Raw genomic sequence first — 26,124 nt, 5'->3', positions numbered from 1 at the left:
ATACGCAAAAGAAAAGGATAGATCGCCAGAGGACTTTAAAATGAGGTGGGAGAGAGTAGGCATATGTTCTCACCGGAAATAATAAATTAACATTTTTTACAATTACATAATGCTGTGTAACCAATTGGGAACAATAAATGTGCGTTACCGGCATAGTGGCCAAGTTAACAGCAGTGGTAAAAACAAATGTCAATTCACTACATTCCAAATACATCCATGAGATAATAAAATTCATCATAAATAAATAGATCAATTAATATATGTACACATAATATGAGGTAGAAGGTTATACATGTATGGAACAATATATGAACCACAATGCACACAACAGAAATGCCCAACAAAATAAACAGATGAAAAGCATTAATGATGTCCCGATGGGAAATACCCAGCAGTATGAATGTATCAAGAGCATCGGTGTTACCCTAAGCTTTTCGCAAGTCTTTTGCTCGCTCTTCGGGGCAGATGCATATTTGTCTTGTCTGGAACAAAAATGAAATATAATGAAATAAGTGGGTATATGTTGGTGAGAGCAAAGGGGAAAACAAAAAATATAGTAATTGGCAAGGGAGGTCCACAAATCCGAGACCTAATACTTGCCAAGCCACTGGGCTGGGTCACTGACCATTGTTGTCATGGTGGTTGCAATAAGTGTCCTGCTCGGGAGCTGAGGGGGCACAGGCGAATAGATACCACGAAGGGGCACACCTGGATGAACAGCACTGGCTGGAAGGGGCATTCTGTCAAAAGGTCTAAGATGTGCCAAAAATCTGTCTAGAAAAAAATTGGTATATAAATGAAAGGACCCTATAGTGTTTCACAACTATCTATATGTATAGAAATAATTAATTTGAGTGGTATATAGTATACGTGTCCAATAAAAGTAGCAGAATGATATAGTTTGGGAGGCTATAGGGGAAGACAGACAAAAAAAATATATATATGTATATGTATATGTATATGTGTGTGTGTGTGTGTGTGTGTGTGTGTGTGTGTGTGTGTATGTATATGTAAATAAACCAATTATATTATGGTGGGGAGGAATACAACCACCCACACAGTGACTATAAGTATGAATAAGTCAGAGTATTGCCTTAATAAGTTTAAACATATACCCAGTGAAGTGATTGGCCTCAGGTGATACACAGGGATGAAACAAATCTTCGTACATAAGCTGTACCTGTTTATCTGTAGTCTTCTCTTCTCTACATTGCTTCAGAATTTATAAAGCTTGGTTGAGCTCAATTGCCCATTGATCGTGTAATAAAATCAAACTCTGTATGGCTACCATTCCCTCTGGGTTTGGCCATCTCAAGTGCTGGGGCATGTGTACACCTGATCTGGAAAAAGTGATCGGTGTGGGCAATACTGCCACCTCCCAAATGTCTGTTTATTTTTATTAGAGCCAAATGGCCTTTTACAATGGGAATACCGCACCGAATTAGAGCTGCACGGTTCTGGCTAAAATGAGAATCGCAATTCTTTTGCTAAGAAGATAGATCATGATTCTCTCACGGCGTAACATCATCTTTCACATGAAACAAAAAAATTTGGCTTTATTTACTGTTTCGGGGTTTTCTTTTTTTTTTTTTCTTTTTGTGTATAATTTATTTTTTCATTGAAGTGTATTTTTCCCCAAAAATTGCGTTTGAAAGACCACCGTGCAAATACAGTGTGACATAAAATATTGCAACAATCGCCATTTTATTCCCTAGGGTCTCTGCTGAAAAAAATATATAATTTTCTAGCAAAAAAAATTAATTTTTTTTTAACTGTAAGAAAGAAGTGTCAGAAAAAGGTTTAGATTTTAAGTGGTTAAACTTCTTGCATTTACACACAGAAGTTTTATCCCTTTGATCTAAGAAGGAAGCGTTTACAGTGTTAAAAACTTGGCACTGTCCGAGTGAGCAGAGAACTCTCTATACTTGTTACATGAAAGAATCGGGGAAACTGCAATACAGATCGTCGGGTGTTGAATCGAGATCGCAATCTTTTAACAATTAACTGTGCAGCTCTATGCCAAATACAAACCCATTCATCTGAAATGGACCGTGCCACAAGCCAATTGAACAAGGCCACACCGCAACCATGTGCCTTGCATTTGAATAGGTGGTCTTCAGCTGCAGTATGGAGGATCGTTGTTGCCACACTGGCATGCAAGGGATGTGCACAAGCCATCCGCCCGCCTCTACAGCCTCCCAATCCTAATTGCTGCCATGCTTTCTGCTTCTTCAGAATCCATCTACTTCTCTTGTTGACCATCGAGCTGCCACTAAAGATATAACGCGTGTATTTGTGCTTAAGTGACATCTCCCAATTCCAGGGTGGATTTGATTTAAATTGTAGTAAAAAAGACTTGATTCAAATCATAATTTTTAAAGAGTAACTGTCATCTCTGACCTGCTGTTGACTCACCGACAGTCCCATTCACTTTAATGGGACAGCTGGTGATGCGGCAGTGACACAACAAGGTGAGGGACATGGCAGTTGCGGGTGAGTGGATGCCCACTAACAGGCGCTGCCATGATGGACCTGAAATGACAGGTGCTCTTTTAAATATCAGGGATTATTCTTGCTATTAGTTAGAATCTTTAATATTTGCAAACAAAATGAAGGTTTCCTATTTAGAATAATAAGCTGTCAGGTTAGTAAAACAGCGATATCAGAACTGATTCAATCATACAGTTTGTAGAGTACATAGATTTGCAAGACAATGGGATAAAGGAATTAGAGCTGCCACGACGCGTCAACGTAATCGACTATGTCGACTAAGAAAATACGTTGACGTGCGTGCAGGGCGTCGATGCGTCACAGTGGTGGCAGTGCTTAGTATCTACTGCTGCCCTCCATGCCGCCGTCCCCCTCTCTTCTCCCCCCCTCCGTGCCGCCGTCCCTAGGGGTGCAACGGATCGTCACCGATCCGTGATCTGAGCGCACATGCCGCGCTCCGCGGAGCGCTCCGCGGTCTCGGCCTTAGGAGAGGCTTTGGCCTAGCTCCAAAGCGGCAGCCATCTTTCTACACCCAGGCGTTTACAATGTGATCGCTCTGACAGTATCATGCCATGGCGCCGGTTTCTCTACCCTCTCTGTACTGATCTGTGCATTGGAGGGGAGAGGTCGGATGGAAGTAGCCATCCCTCCATACCCAGCCGGATACAATACTCTGCTTGCCATGCCAATACTCTGCCTGCCATGCCAATACTCTCAAGGTTATCCAAAGGATTAATTAGCTAATCAAAAAAAAACCACTAGATTCATTAAAAAATAATCGGATAGTCGTTGACTAATCGAAAAATAAACGATAGATTAGTCGACAGACAAATTAATCGTTAGTTGCAGCTCTAAAGGGAATATTCCTGAACTTTGTTGTATCTCATGGTTAATGTGAAATTGTGTGAATGCATCAATGCAGTGCATGTTATCTCAGTTTGCAGAGCTTGGATTTATGGAATGAGTTTACCAAAAATGTAAATATTGCAGAATATACAGCCTCATGCTACATAACTTAAGCTCCATTATAAGCTAAATTAATATATCCTAAATAGAAAACTATGTTTTAAATGGGGTTTTACTCCAAAAGCATTTTATTAAAAAAAATTGATAAAAATCTGATTTAAATCCAAAAAAATGGTGTGTGTGTTGAATTTGCATTCAGGTGTGTGTGTGTGTGTGTGTGTGTGTGTGTGTGTGTGTTTTGTTTTTCAGGATAAACACATGAATAAGGACCCATTCATACTATCATATTGCACTTGGGTGGAGGTTCACTGCCAGAATGGGTGCATGAACTCTTGGTGTCAGCAGCCTAGTCCTTTTCAGAGGGCCGCCTTAATGCAATACACATTGCTGTACTGCATGAGGCGCATTGACGCACCGCAGTGGTGTGATTGTTCCCATTATATATTGTGCATGTGGGTGAATGTCTCATTACTTTCTCTGTTAGTCTACATTTCTCACTGAGCCTCTCTATAAGCCTGCCAGGGATTAATATTTATGTCATTTTAGATGGAATGTCAGCGGGGTCCCTTTTTTATTAACTTGTAGAATTGAGTAGCTGTGGCATCTGGAGTCTCTGCTGGCTTTGACAACGCTGTCACTTTTTATGGCAGATTTACTCTTCAGTGTGCCCTTGGGGTTCATTAATGTGCGTCATGTCACTTTTAAACATGCACAGTGTTAGTGGTTGTAAACTCTCACATATACCCAGTGAAGTGACTGGCCTCAGATAATACACAGAGATGAAACAAATCCTCCCACATAAGTTGTATCTGTTTATGTGCAGTCTTCTCTTCTCTACATATGTTTAGTCCAAAATTTATAAAGTCTGTCTGAGCTGTCAGAGAGCTAAAAATACAGACTGCAAAGCTCAGTGAGGAGAGCTCTGAGAGCTGATTGGAGGAAGTGACACGCCCCTCCCTCCTCCACACAGGAACAGAGCTGTCAGTTCACAGGCTGTGTGCTGGATCTCTCTCCCCTGTCACGATTTTTCTCTTGGTGTCAGGAAAACTTGTCAGATGCTGATAGCAGAGGAATGGGGCCGCAGCAGCAGACAGAAATATGTGCTCTGGAACGATACAAGCCCAACTATAGAGGGATATGCTTTGTTCATATTTTGCGTTTTCTGAGGTTTGCAACCATTTAAAACCTAAACTCTATGCAGATATGAGAGATTTGTCCACTTCAATGTTGCAGTCTGCTAAAAATTAGCTAATCGCCACCATTACTGGTAACATAATTTCTTAAATCTCTCCTGTAGTTTGTAGACACTATATAACCTTTTGTGCAAACCAATCAATATACTCTTAGCCCTTGTACACAGTCGGAGAATCCGTCGGAATGTGTCCTATCGGACCGTGTTGTCGGATAATCCGACTGTGTGTGGTATGCATCGGACTGATTCCGTCGGCCCCAATTTTCCAACTTGTTGGAAATATTTTCCGACTAACTGGTTCGATCGGACATACTCCGATCATGTGTAGAGAATTTTGATCGGACCAAGTGCCACACATGCTCAGATCAAATTCCTACATCAAAGCTATTGGCTACTAGCCTGAACGTAGTCCCATCGTAACGAAATTACGTCATCACGTTCTGAATGATCGGATTTTTCGACAACTTAGTCCGACCGTGTGTATGCAACAGTTTCGGACAAGATCCGATGGACAAAATCCGACGGATTTGGTTGTTGAAATCTCCGACCGTGTGTACAGGGGCTTAGTGGGAATTTTTTACACATTGGCCTAGCTTTAACCACTTCAATACCGGGCACTTAAACACCTTCCTGCCCAGACCAATTTTGAGCTTTCAGCGATGTCGCACTTTGAATGACAATTGCACGGTCATGCTACACTGTACCCAAATGAAACTTTTTATCATTTTTTTTCCGACAAATAGAGCTTTCTTTTGGTGGTATTTGATCACCTCCTACGTGTTTTTATTTTTTTATTTTTTTATTTTATTTTTATTTTTTTTGCGCTACAAATAAAAAAATACCGTAAAGTTTGAAAAAAAATAGTTTTTTTTTTTTGTTTCAAAACTTTGTAAATAAGTACGTTTTTCTCCTGCACTGATGGGGCTACACTGATGGGCACTGATAAGGCAGCACTGATGGGCACCAATGATATGGCACCAACGAGGTGGCATTGATGGACACTGATATGGGCGGCACTGATATGGGCACGGGTGGGCATGGATGGGCGGCACGGGTGGGCACTGATAGGCGGCACGGGTGGGCACTCATAGGCGGCATTGGTGTTATACTGTACTAATGGATGCCAATCAGTGATGCCCATTGTGGGCACTGGCATCCATTATGGGCACTGATTGGCATCCATTGTGCTGACTGGCATCCCTGGTGGTCTAGGGAGGATTACCTTTTGCTGGGCATCCCTGGTGGTCTGGTGGCGTCCCTGGTGGTCCAGTGTGGGCATCCTCGGGGGGGCTGTGCTGATAATCGATCAGCACAGACCCCCCCCCCCCCCCACTGTCAGAGGAGCAGCCGATCGGCTCTCCTCTACTCGCGTCTGACAGACGCGAGTGAGGAGAAGCCTATCACCGGCACTTCCCATTTACACTGTGATCAGCCGTGATTGGACACGGCTGATCACGTGGTAAAGAGTCTCCGTTGGAGACTCTTTACCGAGATCGTAGTTGCCGGGTGTCAGACTGACACCCCGCAACAACGATCGCCGCGATGCGCGCCCCCGGGGGCGCAGCGGCTCATAATCCTGATCACGTCATATGACGTCCGATCAGGATTATGAAACCACTTTGCCACCGTCAATTGCCTATAGGGTGGGCGGCAAGTGGTTAAGAATGTTTTTTGATAAATTTATTTTTTTTATTTTTTACTCTTTGCAGTCCCTGTACAGCGAAATCAGAGTGTGAGAAGAAGCGGCAGCACAAGGAGCTAATCAATAGACGTGTGGTTCATTTAGTTCTGAATTGAAATTCGGACAAATTTTTTTTTTTTTTTTTAATTGGATACATCAAAATTTCCGAATAATTTAAAAAGTTGCCCGAATTTCAATTAAGAACGGAATGAACCACACGTCTATTGACACAATTAGTAATGAATTTAAACAAATCCAAAATAACAAAACAAGATTTAGGATGGAATTTGATGCAAAAACAATTTAAAATTTACGAAGAAAATGGAAAACAATATAATAAGAATAGAACAAAGTAAAATAATAGAAAAATATAGGGATGGAAAAGAATATAGTAGAATAGAATAAAATGGAATGTAACCATCTTCTGAAATTCAAATTTTAAATAGAATACATTTTGAATAGAAGGGAGGGGGGGAGAGAGAGACAGAAAATAGAATAGGAAAATTAATAGAATATAACCACCTGAAAATAGAATAGGTTTGAATAGAAAAAAAATAGAATAGTTAAAAGCGATAAGATAGAATATAACCATTTCCCAAATTTTTAATACAATAATTTCAAATCGAAAATTAAAATAGAATATAACTGTTTTCAGAAGAGACAGAACAGAAGAGAAAGTGGGTAGCACAGTGGTGTAGTGGTTAGCACTTTCACCTAGCAGCAAAAGCATCGCTGGTTCAGATCCCGACCACGTTAAGTTAGGTTAATTGGCTCCCGTCTAAATTGCCCCTAGTATGTGAATGAGTTGGGGACCTTTAGATTGTAAACCTCCTGGAGGGCAGGGACTGATGTGAATGTACAGTATCTCACAAAAGTGCGTACACCCCTCATATTTTTGTACATATTTTACTTTATATCTGCTGCTATTGGTACAAATTAAAAATTCCAAATGGTCCCTGCCAGCCCTTCTATTATAGATTTCCATACCACACTTTATTAGTCTTTTATAAAAAAAACGAGGCATGTAAATATCTTTTTAGAGCCATCATCAAACTGGTCACTTGACTCTTGGCTGGTTTCCAGGGCTACAGCAGGAGGGGCTGAGCGGCCATGTGATCTCCCCGGCTGATGTCAGAGGAAGCTCTCAGCCCCTCCTGTAGTAGCCATGTATTGGAGCTGTACAGCGGCCACGAGTCACGTGACCGGCCTGATTGCTCAAAAAAGGTATTTATATAGCCCTCCGTTTTTATCAAAAACACATATACAGTGTGCTATGCCAATCTATAATAGAGGGGCTGCCGGTGTTTGTATGGCTTGATAAACACTTTAATGGCTGTGTGTTGAGTTATTTTGAGGGGACAGCAAATTTACACTGTTATACAAGCTGTACACTCACTACTACTACTACTACGCAAAGTTTAATTTCTTCAGTGTTGTCACATGAAAAGATATAATAAAATTTTTGACAAATGTGAGGGGTGTACTCACTTTTGTGAGATGCTGTATATGTAAAGCACTGCGTAAATTGACAGTGCTATAAAAGTACCTTTAAATAATTTAAAAAAATTGTGTAACAACAATGGAATAGAATAGAACTATCTTCCAAAATTCTACTTTTATATAGAATAAACTTGTTTTCGAATGGAATTCGATTAGAATTTTCCAAATTCGGTTGAATTGAGTTCAATTCGAATAAACTGCACAAATTCCGAAAATGATTTAAACAAATTTTATGTAAATGCCAAAACAGAACAAAAGTTTACTAATCCGGTTAATGTGCTGACATGGTGATAGGAGAAACATGGTGATAGGAGGAGAGAGCAGAGTGACGGAGAGATGCACTGGCAGGGGGTGGGTCCAGGGTGACCTGGGCTCTGAAGAAGTGGGTTAATGTTGATGACCATTTGTGGTGTCTGCTACTGTCTGTGTTGGGGTGCCCCCAATACCCATAGAGCCACACTTTGCTGTGGTTTGGGGTCGTTCTCGGTACCACAAAGCATTAGTGTGAATGGAGCTCCTACACTTTTAGACCTTGCTAGAAGCACCCTGGTGTGTGTTTGTTTGTATACACAGAAACTGTTTCTGTGTAAGTCTGTAAATGTTTGCTTGTTATGTAATTGAGGAAGTTGAGCAAGTTGGAAATTACTTTTTATTTTTGAGGTTAAATGGAAAGTATATTGAGTTCTGGTGAGGTCATGTGTGTTGGTTTTTTTTATTTATTTATTTATTTTGTGTTCTGACTTTTAATGCAGTTATTTTTTGAGATTTATATTGGACAGAGAGATTAGTAGAATAAAAGAATATGTATACCCCAACAATGAACATTGCATAATCCCTTTTGGTCTAGTTAAATTGGTTGTAAATCAAGGACACATTTTACAGTATCTTCATCCAGGAGCCAACTAAAAAGTGAGCAGCCAGTGTGTGTGGTGTGTGGGTGTTTTTTTTTTTTTTTTTTTTTTTTTTTTTTGCTAAAGACCTGAATAAGGATCGAAAATTTTGGTTTCTTATAAAATTTCAAAAATAAGGGTTTCTTCCCCCCCCCCCCCCCCCCCCCCATTCTTCTTCACTAATGTACAGTGATGAGGCTGCACTGATAAATCAGCAATGATGGGCACTGATGAGTCATCAGTGGGGTTCTCAATAAGCAGGGAGCATGCACTTTGGAGAACTATAGGTCTGAATCAGCAGGGAGTGTGTTGAGGCTCTGCAGAGAGACCACTGCTTCCACAGAGAGCACAAGGGTCATTTTCTGAGCATGCTGTTAGGGGATAGGCTTTTCTACTCAGGCTGTGTTGTTTTGTGTGTGTGTTGTTTTTTTTTTTTTTTTTTTTTTTAACAATCCGAGTTATATATTCTGTTGCTGATTTCATCTCTATTGTCCCTGACATATGAAGAAATAAGGACTAATTCCATTAGAATTAGCAGTGAACTGCAACAGAACTCTTTTTAATCTACCCCGAGACTGAAATCTCTACATTCGCAACGCTGAAACGTTCTCTCAATGCGTTTTTGTTCTCTTCAGGCCTGGCTAGCTGGTTTACTGCATTGTTACAAATTTTTTTTGTTCTTCATGCTGTAGAGAACGACTTTATAAAGTGTTCTAATTCACAGTAAATGCACGTTGCCTGTGTTTGGCAGATCTTGCACCTTCTGCACGGCTCTCATAAATTTGGAGTATTAACCCCCCCCCCCCCCCCAAGTATTTAGCCAGAGATTTAAAATGATAGTTTAGTCTGATGTATTTTGCCTTTGCCCACTCTATAACTTGTCTCTGTATCCTGTAAAAACAAAGACAATCCTTTTTAAATTGCCAAGACATTTTCATATCTGCCAGAGTTTCTCTTACCAGCTATTTATTTTTTAGACTGCATGCTAATTACAGGTAGTAGGCCAAAAGAGAGAAGCAAATTTTCAAGGGTCAGCTTCTGCTGAAAACTTCCCCCACCTTTCCCCCTTTCCTTTTTGGATAGAGCAGGAAAGAGTTGGAATGTCTGCTGGGTATTTATTGCTTTCTGGGTTGCCCTTGGGCCAATTGTCCCTCTGTTCCTGCCATGGTGACCCTCTTCACACCCTAACATGTGGGTATGTTTGTCTCCTTTTTGGTCCAAAGAAAACGGAATGAGGGGAGCTGCCTTCCCCAGTACTCCCCCCCCCCCCCCCACTAGTTGTTCTCAGTCTTTGGGTTCAGTGAGGCCGCGTACACACGCGGGGACTGTTCGCTCAACTTTGTCCATCAAACAGTTTCAGCAAACAGTCCGCTCAAAATTAGCATGGACGGACTTGCCCACACACGACGAACGAACAGTTTGCTGAAACCGTGCGCGATGACGTGAACGGCACGTACGACGGGACGGAAAATACAACGTCCTATACACTGCATTACAACTTTCGGCGTGTAAATCCTTTCTGAGCATGCGCGGAACTTAGTTTGACGAACAAGCCTACACACGAGGGGACTGTTCGCTGAAACCAAGTTTCAGCGGACAGTTTTTCGTAAATTCCGAAAAACCTTGTTCAGCAAACTGTTCGCTGAAACTGTCCGCTGAAAGCCCACACACGGGCGGACTGTCCGCCGAAACACTGTTCAGCGGACAAAGTTGGGCGAACAGTCCCCGCGTGTGTACGCGGCCTGACACTTGGTGTCTGCCCTTGTTTGCCTCTGAGATCAATGATGCCTGGCGACTGCCCTTGTTTGCCTCGGGGGTCAGACGGCCAGAAGTCTGATCAGTTCCAAACGTTTATTTTTCAAATAACACTTTATTAACAGCACCACATATCCATTTTGCGTCATTTTACTTACACCAGATGTGACTCCACCTTCAACATGTGTGTGGGTTTTTGTGTTGTTTGTGGTTGTTGTTGTTTGTGGTTGTTGTTGTTGTTTGTGGTTGTTGTTGTTGTTTGTGGTTGTTGTTGTTGTTTGTGGTTGTTGTTGTTTGTGGTTGTTGTTGTTGTTGTTTGTGGTTGTTGTTTGTGGTTGTTGTTGTTGTTGTTTGTGGTTGTTGTTGTTGTTGTTTGTGGTTGTTGTTGTTGTTGTGGTTGTTGTTGTTGTTTGTGGTTGTTGTTGTTGTTGTTGTTGTTTGTGGTTGTTGTTGTTGTTGTTTGTGGTTGTTGTTTGTGGTTGTTGTTGTTGTTGTTTGTGGTTGTTGTTGTTGTTGTTTGTGGTTGTTGTTGTTGTTGTGGTTGTTGTTGTTGTTTGTGGTTGTTGTTGTTGTTGTTGTTGTTTGTGGTTGTTGTTTGTGGTTGTTTGGTTTTGTTTTTTCTCAGCCAGGGTTGTCAAGTTGGGGATTTTAAAGCGGTTCTGCACACATTTTCCTAACCTTTTGCCATTCTGGTCGCTATAGTTCATACATTTTTCTAATGCCACTTTTTTTCTTTTTTTAGTTAGCCTACCTTTTGTAACTTTCATTGTTTTCTTTTCACCCCCTGCAGCGATGGGCGGTCTTTATACGGGGATCAGCATCACTTCCTGGTGAACCCCGCACTGTCTCCTGGGATCTCGTCCAAGTAATCCCAGGAGACATTGCGGCTAATACAGACGAAATCTCGTGAGATTTCGAGGACGCTTGATATGACGCCGCCTGTTGTCCTGACAACATTCAGGAATTACACCGCTCTGCTCTGTAGCTACAGAGCATGCGCAAGAACCGGCAAAGCATCCTGGTTAGAAACAGAGGAAAGAAGGAAGTTTTGTTTGTGGGCTTCAAATGCCCACAACAAAAATGACAACGGCCGATCATTATGAATATAAACGAACACTTTGCGCAAAAACGGATATGCTGTAGTCAGAAAACAAAAGTAAGCGTTTTTATATAAAAACATAAATGTTAAAGCGTAACCATAAAAAAAAAAAAAAAAAAAAAAGTTTTCAGCAGTGCAGAACCGCTTTAATGCCTCGTACACAGGATCAGATAATCTTTTGTCTTATCGTTCGCATTTGGTTGCCTAATACTAATCTCAAATTCACCGGTGCATTTTGCGCTCTATGAAATGTATGTGGTTTTTGTATGATTCTGGAAAACCTTCCTGTTTGGGTATCTAAGTGTTGGAAATTATATGTCAAATATGTGTGTCCCCTGTGTTTGCCATGCCTTTTGGTTATTTCCATTCATGTTTCATTGGGGAACCTGGCACTCTACTTTGATGGACTAAGTGATATTACAGTGTAACAAGTGAGGCATAATCGTGTACATTGTGATAGGCTGCAAATTATTTTCTGTTTGTATGTTGGAGCATCTTTGTGGTATGAACATGGTCTATGATCTCCTTCTGGGCTATTTTCGTGTTTCCAATCATATGTGGTGTTTGTCTAATATATATATATATATATATATATAATATATATATATATATATATATATATATATATATATATATATATATATATATATATATATATATATATATAAAAAAATTTTTCCCCCCGAGTAAAGTTTTTGTTTTGTCCCTTTGGATATTGTTGGACATGATCGGCTGTGTACTATCGCGCGATCAATCCGAAAGATTTTTATTTTCTGATGGTGTGTAAGAGGCATAAGTTTGTTCCACACCATCACTTGTTACACTGTGTAATAATATCACTCAGTCCATCAAACTAAAGTGGCAGGTTCCCCAATACAAGATTTGTAATCTCCTCCTCAAAAAATATCCCTCCCCCCCCCGTATCAATACACTGTGGGGTTGATTTAGTAAAACTGCACAGTGCTAAATATGGTGCAGCTGTGCATGGTAGCCAATCAGCTTGTTCAAATAAGCTTTGACAAACCTGGAAGCTGATTGGTTTCTATGCAGAGCTGCACCAGATTTCGCACTCTCCAGTGTTAGTAAATCAACCCCAATATCTGATGGCCCGAGGGTTTGGGCAATTGTTATTACAGACTCACTTATTTTATTTGTTTCTCTTACCATAAGCAGAATTTGTGTGTGTGTTTTTGATTTTTATTAACTTTTTTATTTTATTTTTTTCTTTGTAGCATGCAGCTTCTATACCGGAAGGACTTGTGAAGAGTGCTTGAAGAATGTTACTGTGAGTACAACAGAGTGCTGTCTACTGTTTGATTTTTGGCAGAATCTGGCTCTGTAGCCCATGTCTTTCCCTCCTGTGGGAGGCAATAAATGTTTATGCAAGTAAAGTGTTGGTCCAGCTTTTTCCTCCAGTCAACTCCTGATGTAGGACCTAGTAGGAAAAGACCGGGCTATACTGTGCAGGAACATTGGTTAAGTTGTGCTCAGGGGGATAGCACTAATATGGATCTCGGTATTGGCCAATGTAAAATGTCACACGAGACTTTGTATGACTGTAGTGTATTCACCTGCTATTGTAGATGTGTAGGCTTTGTAGAGGTGTGTGTGTGTGTGTGTGTGTGTGTGTGTGTGTGTGTTCTTTATTCCTTATTTCAAGTTTTCAAAGTGCAAAGGAGCACTCAGGAATAAGAGGGGGAAAAAAAAAAAAAACAGTGAGCCCTATCGGGCCTCGTGTAGAGGTAATTTTGTGAAGCCTTTACCCACATTATAAAGGACAAAGCATGTGAAACTAGACCTAAAAGCCATTAACATTAGGATCCATGCAGCTAATCGGGTACATGGATTTTGCCCATTGATTTGACAAAATGGGCCAAGGATGAGGAATACATTGGGATGGAGTCCATTGTCTCTTGCAATAAAGCTTATTTGAGACAACTTAGATCCAGTGTGCAGCTTCCCTTATAGAAAAAGTAATAGAAAAAATATCAGCTGCAAGTAGTGTCTAGGCACTACTGTTTCTAGTCTTTTGCCCTCAGTTCAGGTTATTTTTTAAATATATGAACGCAAACCATAAATAAAAGCTACTTTTAGAATAAGCAAAATGCAGTGTGTGTGTGTGTGTGTGTGTAAAGTTCAGAGTGCATGTAGATTCATTCTGTAAATGTGGCTAAAAAAAAATTAGGTTATTACTTGCTGGTCGAGTGCATTTCATTGTTTTAAAATGGGAAAATGCCGCATTTGGCTCATAGATGACGTTAAGGATTCTTGGAAATTCTTATTTAAATCCATTAAACATTCAACCTGAACTAGAAATGGCCTAATTACATTCTTCCTGTTTTTGCCCTATTCGCTGTTACTAGGTGATGCAAAGGTTTTTTTTTTTTTTTTTTTTTTTTTTTTTGTGTTTGCACCCTACAGTGTATTTATTGAAAGTGAAAATGTCACCAGGCAAGCCTAATATATTTGTGATCTCTTTGTTTGCAGTGCCTGTGGTGTACAACAAATAACACCTGTCTGGATTATCCTGTGAGATCGATCTTTCCTCCTTCCTCTCTATGTGCCCTGTCCAATGCAAGATGGGCAGCTTGCTGGAGTAAGTAGTATTCCAAACACCAAGTGCCTAAATGTGCCTTGCTGGTGCTGAACTGCTATAGGATATCTAGGAATCAACTGTTCATAGGGTGTATGTTCACTGAGCTTGGTGAATTAGGTGAAGCGATATTCAATGTAATCATCCAAATATGTGGCAGTAAAAATCTTCAGTGTTTGTTTTTCCATTTTCGTTGTGCTTTATTTGGATTCAAATTTATCACCAATTTTTATATTCTTACTGCACTTGAGAAGAACGTTTAACAACTTTTAACATTTTAAATTTTTCTGGAACGAATTGGGTGGTTATGGATACTGTTTATAATCTGTATCAATTAGAAGTAATCCAGATATTGCAACATGCCATGTTTTTTTAGATGGGGGTGAAGCAAAAGAATGAAATGGCCACCTCCATTAAATATTCAAGTTTCATTGAGTGCCTACACATTTCTAGGATCTTTATATTCTTCATCAGGGCTCATACACACAGGATGTTTTTACAGCTGCTGTTTGGGGCGTGTGGGTTTTTTTTTTTTTTTTTTCCTCTTCTAAGCGGCCTATGTGTCCATGAACACATAAACTGTCAGAGGCGTTTGGAGGCATAAGCGTTTAGGGCAGTAGAAAAAAGATAGCCTGTGGGTTCAGGAGCAGAGGCTAAATTAACCACACTTCATCCAGAGGCTCCACCTCATTGTGATGTCACCGCCCTAGGCATGATGGGACGGTGATGTCACAAGGGGCCCCCACTCCAGTGTTTGTGTGTGTGTGTTTGTGTGTGTGTGTGTGTGTGTGTGTGTGTGTGTGTGTTTTGGTTTATTAATTTTTTTCTTTCATTTTGTAGTGGGGTTCCTTTTCAAGATTCTCAGAGCACAAGATGCACCGCAAGTCGCATCATCATGATCCGACTTCTGGTGCGACTTTTGTTCAAATCGATGGACTCTCATAGGGAACCATTGATTTTGATAAGAGGCAGAGAAACGTTAATAAAAGCTAGCACGGCTAAATGTGCATTAACGCTAATACAAAAAGCTACTAAAAGCAAGTTTTTCTAGCTGCTTTTTCCTGATGTGGGTTGTGGCTTTGCAGCTAATTTTTTTTTTTTTTTTTTTTTCTTTAAACGCCCTGTGTGCATGAGCCCTCAGGGTTGTGAATAAAGAATTTGCTTCTGCTAGGTTTCTGGATACATTGACAGTTCTAATTGCTGTCTGTCCAGTTTGAAGCCTCGCCTAACTCTGCAAATCCTTTTCAGTTAGGCCTCGTTCATACGAATGTACTGCAAGATACACCCATGCAAGGGCTCTGTTTGCCCACATGGGTATTCCGTGAATCTCCCGTGCAGGCAGTCTCATTCTTGTCAACTGGAACACAGCAGCTGCATAGGTGCAATTTACTACACTAACATGATCTGCGTTCGGGACTGTGCACCTGCATTGGATGTCAAATTGTGAGCAGTGTCTGTGTATGTGCAGCGTCTGCATCTCCACTTCTAGGAATAGAACTGCCTGCATCGGAATTGTTGCGTTTTTATATAAACTTTATATCTTTTTTTTTTTTTTTTTTCTCAGGCTTTACTGTACATGGACAAATCTGTTTAGTAGTTTGTCGTCGAAACAGAAATCCGGCTGTTTTTGAATGTTTGAGTGGACTTGTTAAACAAATGCTGCTGCATACAATAGTAACATGGATACCGTTGTATTTCGATTGACAGTTGGATCAGCTTGTTCTGTAACAATGGTCAAACAATAGCTTGACCTTCTGACATATGATACAAAAGTGCCATCTAGAGGGTGAATTGGAGAATGTTTCTCCCATTGAAACTCAGTATTGCGAAAGGGGCCACACCCATGTGGGGGGTGATAAACTTTCCAAATAAAAGGGGTGATGGCATAAGCTGACAAGAGGAAGGTCTGTATACCCGAAGATAGTTTTGCCTGATCGCCAGCAAATGCTTATAGATTAGGCTTGGGATCCTTGTTGACTACGGAGATCATGAACCCACTCTAACCTGAGTTCACTTTTCTGTGTATTTCTTCTCTTTACAGACCATAGTTCCTGCTTATTTGCTAGGAAGTAGGTAGCATTTTGCTTTTTAAAGGCAGGGTGGATTTGATTTTCAATAGCTAGTAAAATAGCTTGATTTAAATCCTAATTTCTTTATTGTACATCACAGGACACAGAGCCACAGTAATTTACTTTATTGGTTATATAGGCACATTTTAGGTGATAGATGCTGGCACACCATAGACAGGAAGTTTAGCTCCCTATATAACCCCTTCCCTTACTGGGAGTACCTCAGTTTTTTCGCCAGTGTCTTAGGTGTTGGTTCAGGTGGTCAGGGTGAAGAAGTGTCCTTCTATTCGCCTTTACATGAGATTGTTGGGAACGATGGTGGCTTCTTTTGAATCGGTTCCCTATGCTCAGTTTCATTCGAGACTGCTGCAAAGCGGTATCCTGTCTGCCTTGAACAAGAAGGTCCAGGCGCTAGATTTTTCGATGCGTTTTGTCGCCAAAAGTGCGCCAGAGCCTCAGTTGGTGGTGGAATCTGCGGAAGGGGAAATCCTCCTTACCAGTTACCTTGAAGGTGATAACAGATGCCAGCCTTTCGGGTTGGGGAGCAGTCCTGGAAGAGACAACTGTCCAAGGGAAATGGTCCAGGACCAAAAGGACCTTGCCCATCAACATTATAGAGTTTCGGGCAGCGTACCTAGCCTTAAAGGCCTGGACATTCAGGTTTGCGGAATTGTCCTGTTGGGATCCAATCCGACAATGCCACAGCAGTGGCTTATACTATTCACTAAAGGGGCACCAGAAGTCGTGCTATCGCAGGGACCAGTGTTCCATCCTACCTTACAAATGCTAAATTTAACGGTTTGGCTATTGAAATCCATATTTTGAAGAATCGTGGACTTTCAGGCATAGTGATATCTACCCTGATTTAATGCAAGGAAGCCAGCTTCCAGAGTCATTTATTATAGTCTGTGAGGCATATGTTTCCTGGTGTAAATCCAGGGGTTCGCATTCCAGAAGGTATGTCATAGGTATGAATCCTTGCCTTTGTGCAAATGGAGATGAAGCTGGCCTTGAGTACCATCAAAGGCCAGGTCTCGGCCTTATCGATTTTTGTTTCAATGAGCACTTGCTTTACATTCTTTGGTCCGAAGCTTTATACAGGGGTAACGCGGCTTAATCCACCGGTTAGAGCACCCCTGAACCCTTGGGAATTGAATTTGGTTCTGTCAGCGTTAAAGAAACAGCCTTTTGAGCTGATACAACATATTCCCTTGGTCCTGTTGACAAGGAAACTAGTTTTTTCTGGTAGCCATATCTTTTGCAAGAAGGATATCAGCATTTTAATCATTCACAAGGATAGAGTAGTATTGCGTCCTCATCTGTTTTTTGCTGAAGGTGGTTTCAGGTTTTCATCTAAACCAGGATATTGTTCTCCTTCATTTTTTCCAGAACCCTGTTCTACGGAAGGAAAGTCACTACATTCTCTGGATGTAGTGAGAGCAGTCAAAATCTATTTGGAAGCGACTGCTCAGATTCGGAAAACTGATGCTTTGTTTGTGTTGCCTGAAGGTCCTAGGAAAGGACAGGCAGCTTCAAAATCTGCTATTGCTAATTGGATTTGGCAAGTTATTCAAGCTTTATGGTTTAAAGAGGAAAGTTCCACCTTTTTCAAATCAAAGTGCATTCCACCAGGGCTGTTAGTCCTTTGTGGGCAGCACATCACCAAGCCTCCATGGCTCAAATCTGCAGGGCCGCAACTTGGTCTTCAGTCCATACATTCACCAAAATCTATCAGGTGGATGTAAGAAAATGAGGATATCTCATTTTGGGAGCAGTGTGCTGCAGGCGGCAGTATAGGTCCTCAGGTCTGATTGCGCCCTACTTTTTTGTGTCTCCCTCCCCTCAGATAGCATTTCTCTGGGACATCCCATACAGTAATTACTGTGGCTCTGTGTCCCGTGATGTACGATAAATAAAATAGGATTTTTTTTATCGGCTCACCTGTAAAATCCTTTTCTTGGAGTACAGCACGGGACACAGAGGTCCCTCCCTCTTTCTGATTACAGGTGTATTGCTTTGCTACAAAACTGAGGTACTTCCAGTAAGGGGTTATATAGGGAGCTAAACTTCCTGTCCAGGGTGTGCCAGTATCAATCAACTAAAGGTGCCTATATAACCCATACAGTAATTACTGTGGCTCTGTGTCCTGTGATGTACTCCAAGAAAAGGATTTTACAGGTAAGCTGTTTAAAAAAAAAAACTAAAAAAAAACACGATTTTTATAAGAGCAACCTTCATCTCTGACCCGCTGTTGACTCGCTGACAGTCCTATTCACTTTAATGGGACAGCTGGTGATGTGGCAGTGACACAACAAGGTGAGGGATGTGGTGGCAGCAGGTGAGTGGATGCCCGCTAACAGGCGCTGCCGTGTTGAATCTGAAATGATAGTTGCGCTGGTAGTTAGAATCTTTAATAATTGCAAACAAAATGAAGGTTTCCTATTTTTAGAATAAGCTGTCAGGTTAGTAAAACGGCGATATCAGAACCGATTCAATCATACAGTTTGTAGTGTACATAGATTTGCAAAAAAAATAAAAATGAGATAAATCAATCAAAGTTCAGGATTATTCCTTTCTCATAGTTACTGTGAAATTGTGTGAATGAATCAATGCATTGCATGTTATCTCAGCTTGCAGAGCTTGGATTCATTGAATGAGTTTCCCAAAAATGTAAATACAGCCTTGTGCAAAATAACTAAGCTCAATTTCATGCTGAATAAACGAAATCAATGCATTTTTAAATAGCAAAGGATTTTTAGGTAGATTTTGTATGCCAAAACGAAAACACAGCTTTTTCCCATTCAGAGTCAAATGAACTGACACGTTCAAACAGGCTTAGCCAAAGGTTACACAGAGACTGAATAGTTTGGATGTCAAAGGAAATGTGAATACTGCTATATACCAATCCAGTGTGGGTATTCCACGAACGTGTCAGTTCATTTGGCTCTGAATGGGAGAAAGCTGTGTTATTGATTGTGAACCGGTCGGATATTGTCTGAGAGGAGTACAGCGATTGGACGAGTTGATAAGCATTCGTTGATATTTAAGTGCATACGACCCTCTAATTTAAAGGGTCCATATGATGAAGTGAGCAGCCACTTTTACCATTGGTGGTGGTCCCCCCCCCCCCCCCCCCTTGGCACTAAGTCACTTTATGCATGAACTGACTGTATACCACTGAAGATTCCTCACGCGGACTTTTTGACACAAAAGCTATTTTGGACTTTTAATTAATTTTAATATGTTAGTAATTTTATTTCTTCTAAGATTCCCCTGTATTTGGCTCCATCCATCTGCCCATGAACTCTGACCAGCTTCCCTGTCCCTTCTGAAGAAAAGCATCCCCACAACACGATGCTGCCACCACAACGTTTCACTGGGGGGGATGACACGGTTGGCTTTCTTCTTGGCACTTTTACATAAAGGGCAGATTTGTGGAGTGCATGACTAATAGTTGTCCTTTGGACAGATTCTCCCACCTGAGCTGTGGCTCTTGGCAGCTTCTCCAAGGTTACTATGGGCTTCTTGGCGGCTGCTTCTCTGAATAAGGCTTTTCTTGCCTGGCCTGTCGGTTTTCAGTTGTGCCATACTCCTTAATTTTCTGGTGATGGATTGAACAGTGCTCTGTGAGATGCTTGGGATTTTTTTATAACCTAACCTTGCTTTAAGCTTCTCCACAACTTTATCCCTGACCTGTGGTGTGTTCCTTGGCCATCATAATCCTGTTTGTTCACAAAAGGTTCTCTAACAAACCTCTGAGGGCTTCACCAAACAGCAGTATTTATACTGAGATTAAATTAGACACAAGTGGACTTTGCTGACTTCTGAAGGCATTTGATTCCACTAGATTTTAGTTAGCGGTATCAGAATAAAGGGGGCTGAATACAAATGCATGCCACACTTTTCAGATATTTTTATTTAACAATTTTTAAACCATTTATTATTTTCCTTCTACTTAACAATTACAGTTGGGTCCATATATATATTTGGACACAGGCACAATATTCATACTTTTTGGCTCTGTATGCCACCAGAACAAATTTTAAGAACTGCAACCATTTTTACACCCAGACCCCCCATTTTCAGGGGCTCAAATGTAATTGGACAAATGAATATAATACAATGTTCATTTTTAATGATTTTTCTTAGAATCATTTACTGGCAATGTCTGCATGAAGTCTGGAATCCATGGACCTAACCAAAGACTGGGTTTCATCCCTTTGCATAAGCTTTGCCAGGCTCTAACTGCAGCTGTCTCCAGTTGTTTGTCTGTGGGTATTTCTGCCTTCAGCAAGTGAAATGCATGCTCTCTTGGGTTGCAATCCGGTGAATGACTCGGCCATTGCAGAGTATTCCACTCCTTTTCCTTCAAAAGCTCCTGGGTTGCTTTTGCAGTGTGTTTTTTGGATCGTTGTCCTTCTGTACTGTGAATCCAATCAACTTTACTGCATTTGGCTGAATCTGGGCTGACCGTATATCTCCTAAACACTGCAGAATTCATCCAGCTGCTTCTGTCTTCTATCACATCATCAATAAACGCCAAAGACCCAGCGCTACTGGAAGCCATGCATGCCCGTGCCATCACACTGCCTCCACCATGTTTCACAGATGTTGTGTGCTTTGGATCATGAGCTGTTCCAAGCCTTCTCAATACTTTTACCTTTTAGTCATTCTGGTACTGATTAATCTTAGTTTTATCTATCCAAAGAATTCTTTTCCAGAACAGGTCTGGCTTTTTTAGATGTGTTTTTTTTTTTTTTTTTTTTTTGTTTTTTTTTTTTTTTTGGCAAAGTCTGTTTTGGCTTTTCAATTCTTCAGGCTTATGAATGGTTTGATGGTTTTCACCTTCATGGTGAACCCTCTGTATTTGCCCTTGTGAAGTCTTGATCGTAGACATTGACAAAGATACGCCCACCACCTGGAGAGTGTCATTCACGTGTCTGGATCTTGTGAATGGGTTTTTCTTTACATAAAGAGGATCCTGTGATCATCTACCATTGTTGCCTTCCGTGGATGTCCAGGCCTTTTTATGTTGCTGAGCTCACCAGTGCATTCCTCTTTCCTCAGAATGTACCAAACTGTTGATTTGGCCACTCCTAATGTTGCTGCTATCTCTCTGATGGATTTGTTTAGTTTTTTGAAGCCTTATAATGGCCTATTTCACTTGCATGGGCAGCTCCTTTGAATTCATGATGTAGGTTCACCGCAAAAGATTCCAAATGAAAATACCGCACTTAGAATCAACTCCCAGACCTTTTTTTTTTTTTTTACCTGCTTAATTTATGAATAAATAATGGAGTAGCCCAAACCTGGCCATGAAACGGCTTTTGATTCAATTGTCCAATTGATCTGTTGAAAAAGGGGATGGCTATTATGAACTGTAATTCCTAAACCCTTCCTCTGATTTGGGTGTACATACCCTCAAATTAAACCTGAGAGTGTGCACTTTGAGCTCATTATATTACTATAGCTTGAATATGTTTTGCTTAAATACCTGGAAAAAACAATTATGCCTGTATCTACCTATTCTATCTATCCATCTGTTTCGTTCTAATCCATCTCTCTGTATGTGCCACTTTGTGTTGGACTATCACATAAGCTCCCAATAAAATACATTTTAAGTTTTTGGTTGTAACATGACAAAATTTGGAAAATTTCTAGAGGTATGAATACTTTCAAAGGCACTGGAGAGACTATTTTTAAAGCAAAACCCCTATACACCAATGAAATGCATAAAACTGAGCTTTTAGCTGCCATAACATTTGCCTTCAGTCCATTCAGCACTGAGATTTACACAGCACAGATTGGAGGGTTACAAGCTTTGTAACAGTTGAGGACTACAGTGGTGGCATCTCCCCACACCAGGCTGATTTTTAAAGTGGTTGTAAACCCTTACAACCAACTTTGACCTACAGGTAAGCCTGGATTAAGGCTTACCTGTAGGTCCAAGAGATATCTCCTAAACCTACGCGGTTTAGGTGATATTTGCCGAAAGACAGGCACTGCTGTCTAAGGCGCATGCCCCGTAGACAGCGGCGCACTGAGCGCGCCACGGTCAATGGCGATATGCCGCGAGTGGCGGCTCCCGTGCGCATGCGTGGGAGAGACGTCATCGCGGCTTCGCCGAATGACAGCGGCGGAGCGGCGAGACCCACCAAGAAGATGGATGCGCTGTACTACAGGGGACATCGGTGACTTCGCTGGCTCCTGTGTTAGGTAAGTGACACATAATAAACTACTATGCGATGCATAGTAGTGAATTATGCTTTACCTTTGCAGGGAATGAAAGAGGAAGTAAACCCATCAGAGTTTACTTCCTCTTTTAAAGTAAAGGAGCAGCAGGAGACTATGGAGGCCCTTTGTCTGCTAACTTACATCTTTCTTCCTGTCAGCTTATTCTTTGTCTTCTTTCAGCTCATTCCTCCTGTCGGCTTGTTCCCTATCAGCACACTTGCATGTATGACACCCAATTGGCTTCTAGAGCTGCCCCTCCCAGTCTAAGTGCTGAAATGCATCAGATTTAGCAGGTTGATACCAAGTCAAATTCAGGTACAGTAAAACCTTGGATTGCGAGCACAATTCGTTCCGGAAACTTGCTTGTAATCCAAAGCATTTGTATATCAAAAAGCAAATTTCCCCATAGGAAATAATGGAAACTCCAATGATTCGTTCCACAACCATTTATTCATAAATCCTTCCGTTTTATAGTCCATATAAAAAGATTATAGCAATGTGAAGGGTTGTGTAGCCATAAAATGTCCATCCACAAGGGGATGAGAAGCAAAACCCAGCAGGAGCTACAGAGTGTAAAAGAGAAGAGAGGCACCTCTAAGTGTAGCATTATGGTTACATTGAAGGTACAACATTTTAGCAACTCACATGGTTGATGATTAAAAGAGGCACATCTAATTATGTAGGCATTCGGGGTAAAGCTGTCCACATAAACCATCCCCCACACCGCCGGCTCTCACTGCTGTCGGTCTGCAATCATGACTGGGAAGACTACCCTGCAGTAGACAGATCTAAAAGCGAGGCTTTAAGTGCTCGTGGAACACTGAGTGAAAGGGACAACATCAACGACAGTGAGGAGGACAGTCTATGTGGACAGCTTTACCCCGGATGCCTGCATACTTAGATGTGCCTCTTAATCATCAACCATGTGAGTTTCTAAATGTACCTTCATTAAATGTAACCATATTGCTACACTTGGAGGAGCCGCTCTTCTTTTATACTCAGTTGTGACATGACGCTACTTGTATATCAAGTCAAAAATTATTAAAACATTTTGCTTGTCTAGCAAAACGCTCTCAAACTAAGGTTTTACTGTACTTGCACCAGTTTCATACCGATAAGCTCATCTCTCCCCATCACCCTGCTCTCTTCTCCTATCAGCATGGTCCTTGTTCGCACTACAGCACAACTGATTGGCTTTGTGCTGCATCTGTCTAAGCCCTGCTGTACAGGGGACTGCAAGAAGTTGATGACAGGTCAAATCAGGTGCTTATGCTGCTGCTTGTTTTACGTGTATACATCTGCCTGCTGTTCAAATTTAGGGGACAGAAAAAAACACATGAATGCTGAACACTTCATTTTCTGTATGCATATTTTTACATTGCTGGTAACCCGTTCCCGGGGTGTGTGTGTGGCCCCAAAGAAGTGGGTCTTCTGTTCAGCCACATGTGTACATGTGTTTTGCGCTCTTGGATGGAGAAAAAGATACATTGTGTACATAATTTTAGAATACAATTGTATCCTCTCCCCCGCCCCCCCCCCCTTTTTTTTTTTTTTTTCTCTTTCTGCAAGAGGTAACAAAATGTAAGCAACAAAGCAAATGTATGAGTTTGTAGATTTCACCTCCGTAAAATCTCAAAAATTCGCCCCATTTTAACAAATGAAACCACCAAGCTCCTCATTCACTCCCTTGTTATCTCTCGCCTTGACTATTGCAACTCCCTTCTCATTGGCCTGCCTCTCCATAGGCTATCCCCTCTTCAGTCTATCATGAATGCCGCTGCCAGACTTATCCACCTTACCAATCGCTCAATGTCTGCCAACCCTCTCCTCCAATCCCTACACTGGCTCCCAATCACCCAGCGAATTAAATTCAAAATACTAACCACAGCATACAAAGCCCTTCACAACTCTACCCCGACCTACATAACCAATCTTGTCTCCAAATATCACCCAAATCGTCCCCTCCGTTCTTCTCAAGACCACCTACTCTCAAGCTCTCTCGTCTCCTCCTCCCTTGCTCGTCTCCAGGATTTCTCCAGAGCCTCTCCCATCCTCTGGAACTCGCTACCTCCACTGGTCCGGCTATCCCCTACTCTTGCTACCTTCAGGCAATCCCTGAAAACTCACCTATTCAGGGAAGCCTATCACGTCTCCAACAAATCTCTTACCACTTCCATCAGCTCATTACCGACAGTTATAACCTCTTGTACCACCTGCCCCACCCTATTGTAAGCTCTTCTGAGCAGGGCCCTCTTAATCCTCTTGTATTTTATTGTATTGTAACTGTATTGTCTCCTTTTTATATTGTAAAGTGCTGCGTAAATTGCTGGCGCTATATAAATCCTGAATAATAATATGTGTGTGTACGTGATTGTGCCCATTCGTGCCATTCTGCCAACCTATATCGGCGTGAGGCAGTCCTTAAGTGGTTAAAGTAGCGCAGTGCCGTATCACAAAAAAAAATGGGCTGGCTATTTAATGGGGTAAAACTCTCTCTGGGGCTGAAGTAGTTAAATTGGTTTCAGTCTCTCTTAGTGTCCAGTATATTTTAGGATGGATTAAAAAAAAAAAAAAGAGCACTATTATTTGTTTGTTTCTAAGCTGTACTACTGGTACAAAAAATAAATACACATTTTGTGTTATCGCTGTGATCATCAGAAGCAGGAGAATTAACTTTGGGTTGTTTTTTGGTGGTCGTTTATGGTAATGGAAAGAAATAAGCAGCAAATTAAACATTTTTTTTATATTTTCTTTTTCTTTCTTTCTTTTTCTCGCGCCAGGGACGAGCGCACCAGCTCTAGCCGGTGTCTCGTGTCCTGATTGGCTAGATTGATAGCAGCGCAGCCATTGGCTTCTGCTGCTGTCAATCAAATCCAATGACGTGGGTGCTGGGGGGTGGGGCCGAGTCCGGCATTCGTGTCTATGGATGCAAATTCTGGACTCTGGAGCGCGCCTGAAAGGTAACCCCCTCGGGAGAGTGCTTCTCCTAGGGGGTTATCTGATGCGGGGAGGAGCCGCGAGAGCCACCGGGGGACACCAGAAGATTATGTTTCGGGGCCACTCTGCAAAACGAGCTGCACAGTGGAGGTAAGTATGACACGTTTGTTATTTTAACCGCTTCAGCCCCGGAAAGATTTACCCCCTTCCTGACCAGAGCACTTTTTGCGATTCGGCACTGCCTCGCTTTAACTGACAATTGTGCGGTCGTGCGACATCGCACCCAAACAAAATTGTCCTTTTTTTTTAATTTTTTTTTATTTATTTATTTTTTCCCTGACCAAATAGAGCTTTCTTTTGGTGGTATTTGATCACCTCTGCGGTTTTTATTTTTTGCGCTATAAACATATATATCCCCCCAAAATATATAAAAAAAAAATACATTTTTTTTTCTCACTTTCGGCCAATATGTATTCTACACATATTTGGTAAAAAAAATTGCAGGGTATATTGGTTTGTGCAAAAGTTATATCTACAAAATGGGGGATAGTTTTATGGCATTTTTATAAAAAAATTTTTATTTATATTAGTAATGGCGGTGATCTGCGATATAATATTATTATTATATTTTTTTTTATCATGACTGCAACATTATGGCGGACACACCAGGGACTGTTTTGGGACTGTTTTGGGACCATTGTCATTTTATACAGCGATC

The 26,124-nt window shown here is 41.2% G+C and overlaps 1 protein-coding gene across 1 annotated transcript in view; it reads left to right on the top strand.

The window, feature by feature from the left end:
* LOC143996032 (pituitary tumor-transforming gene 1 protein-interacting protein-like) overlaps positions 1-26,124 on the top strand; it is a 113,571-nt gene that overhangs the window by 7,980 nt on the left and 79,467 nt on the right. Inside the window, exons 2-3 of the mRNA XM_077490837.1 lie at positions 12,806-12,858; positions 14,061-14,169. Coding sequence (XP_077346963.1) covers positions 12,806-12,858; positions 14,061-14,169 — 162 coding nt within the window. The remainder of the gene's footprint in view (positions 1-12,805; positions 12,859-14,060; positions 14,170-26,124) is intronic.

Source organism: Lithobates pipiens, unplaced genomic scaffold, assembly GCF_037356315.1.
Source record: "Lithobates pipiens isolate NorthernLeopardFrog02 unplaced genomic scaffold, aLitPip1_a1.2 Scaffold_19, whole genome shotgun sequence".
Taxonomy (NCBI): domain Eukaryota; kingdom Metazoa; phylum Chordata; class Amphibia; order Anura; family Ranidae; genus Lithobates; species Lithobates pipiens.
Note: the sequence above shows the minus strand (reverse complement) of the source record. Positions and strands in the feature narration are given on the sequence as shown.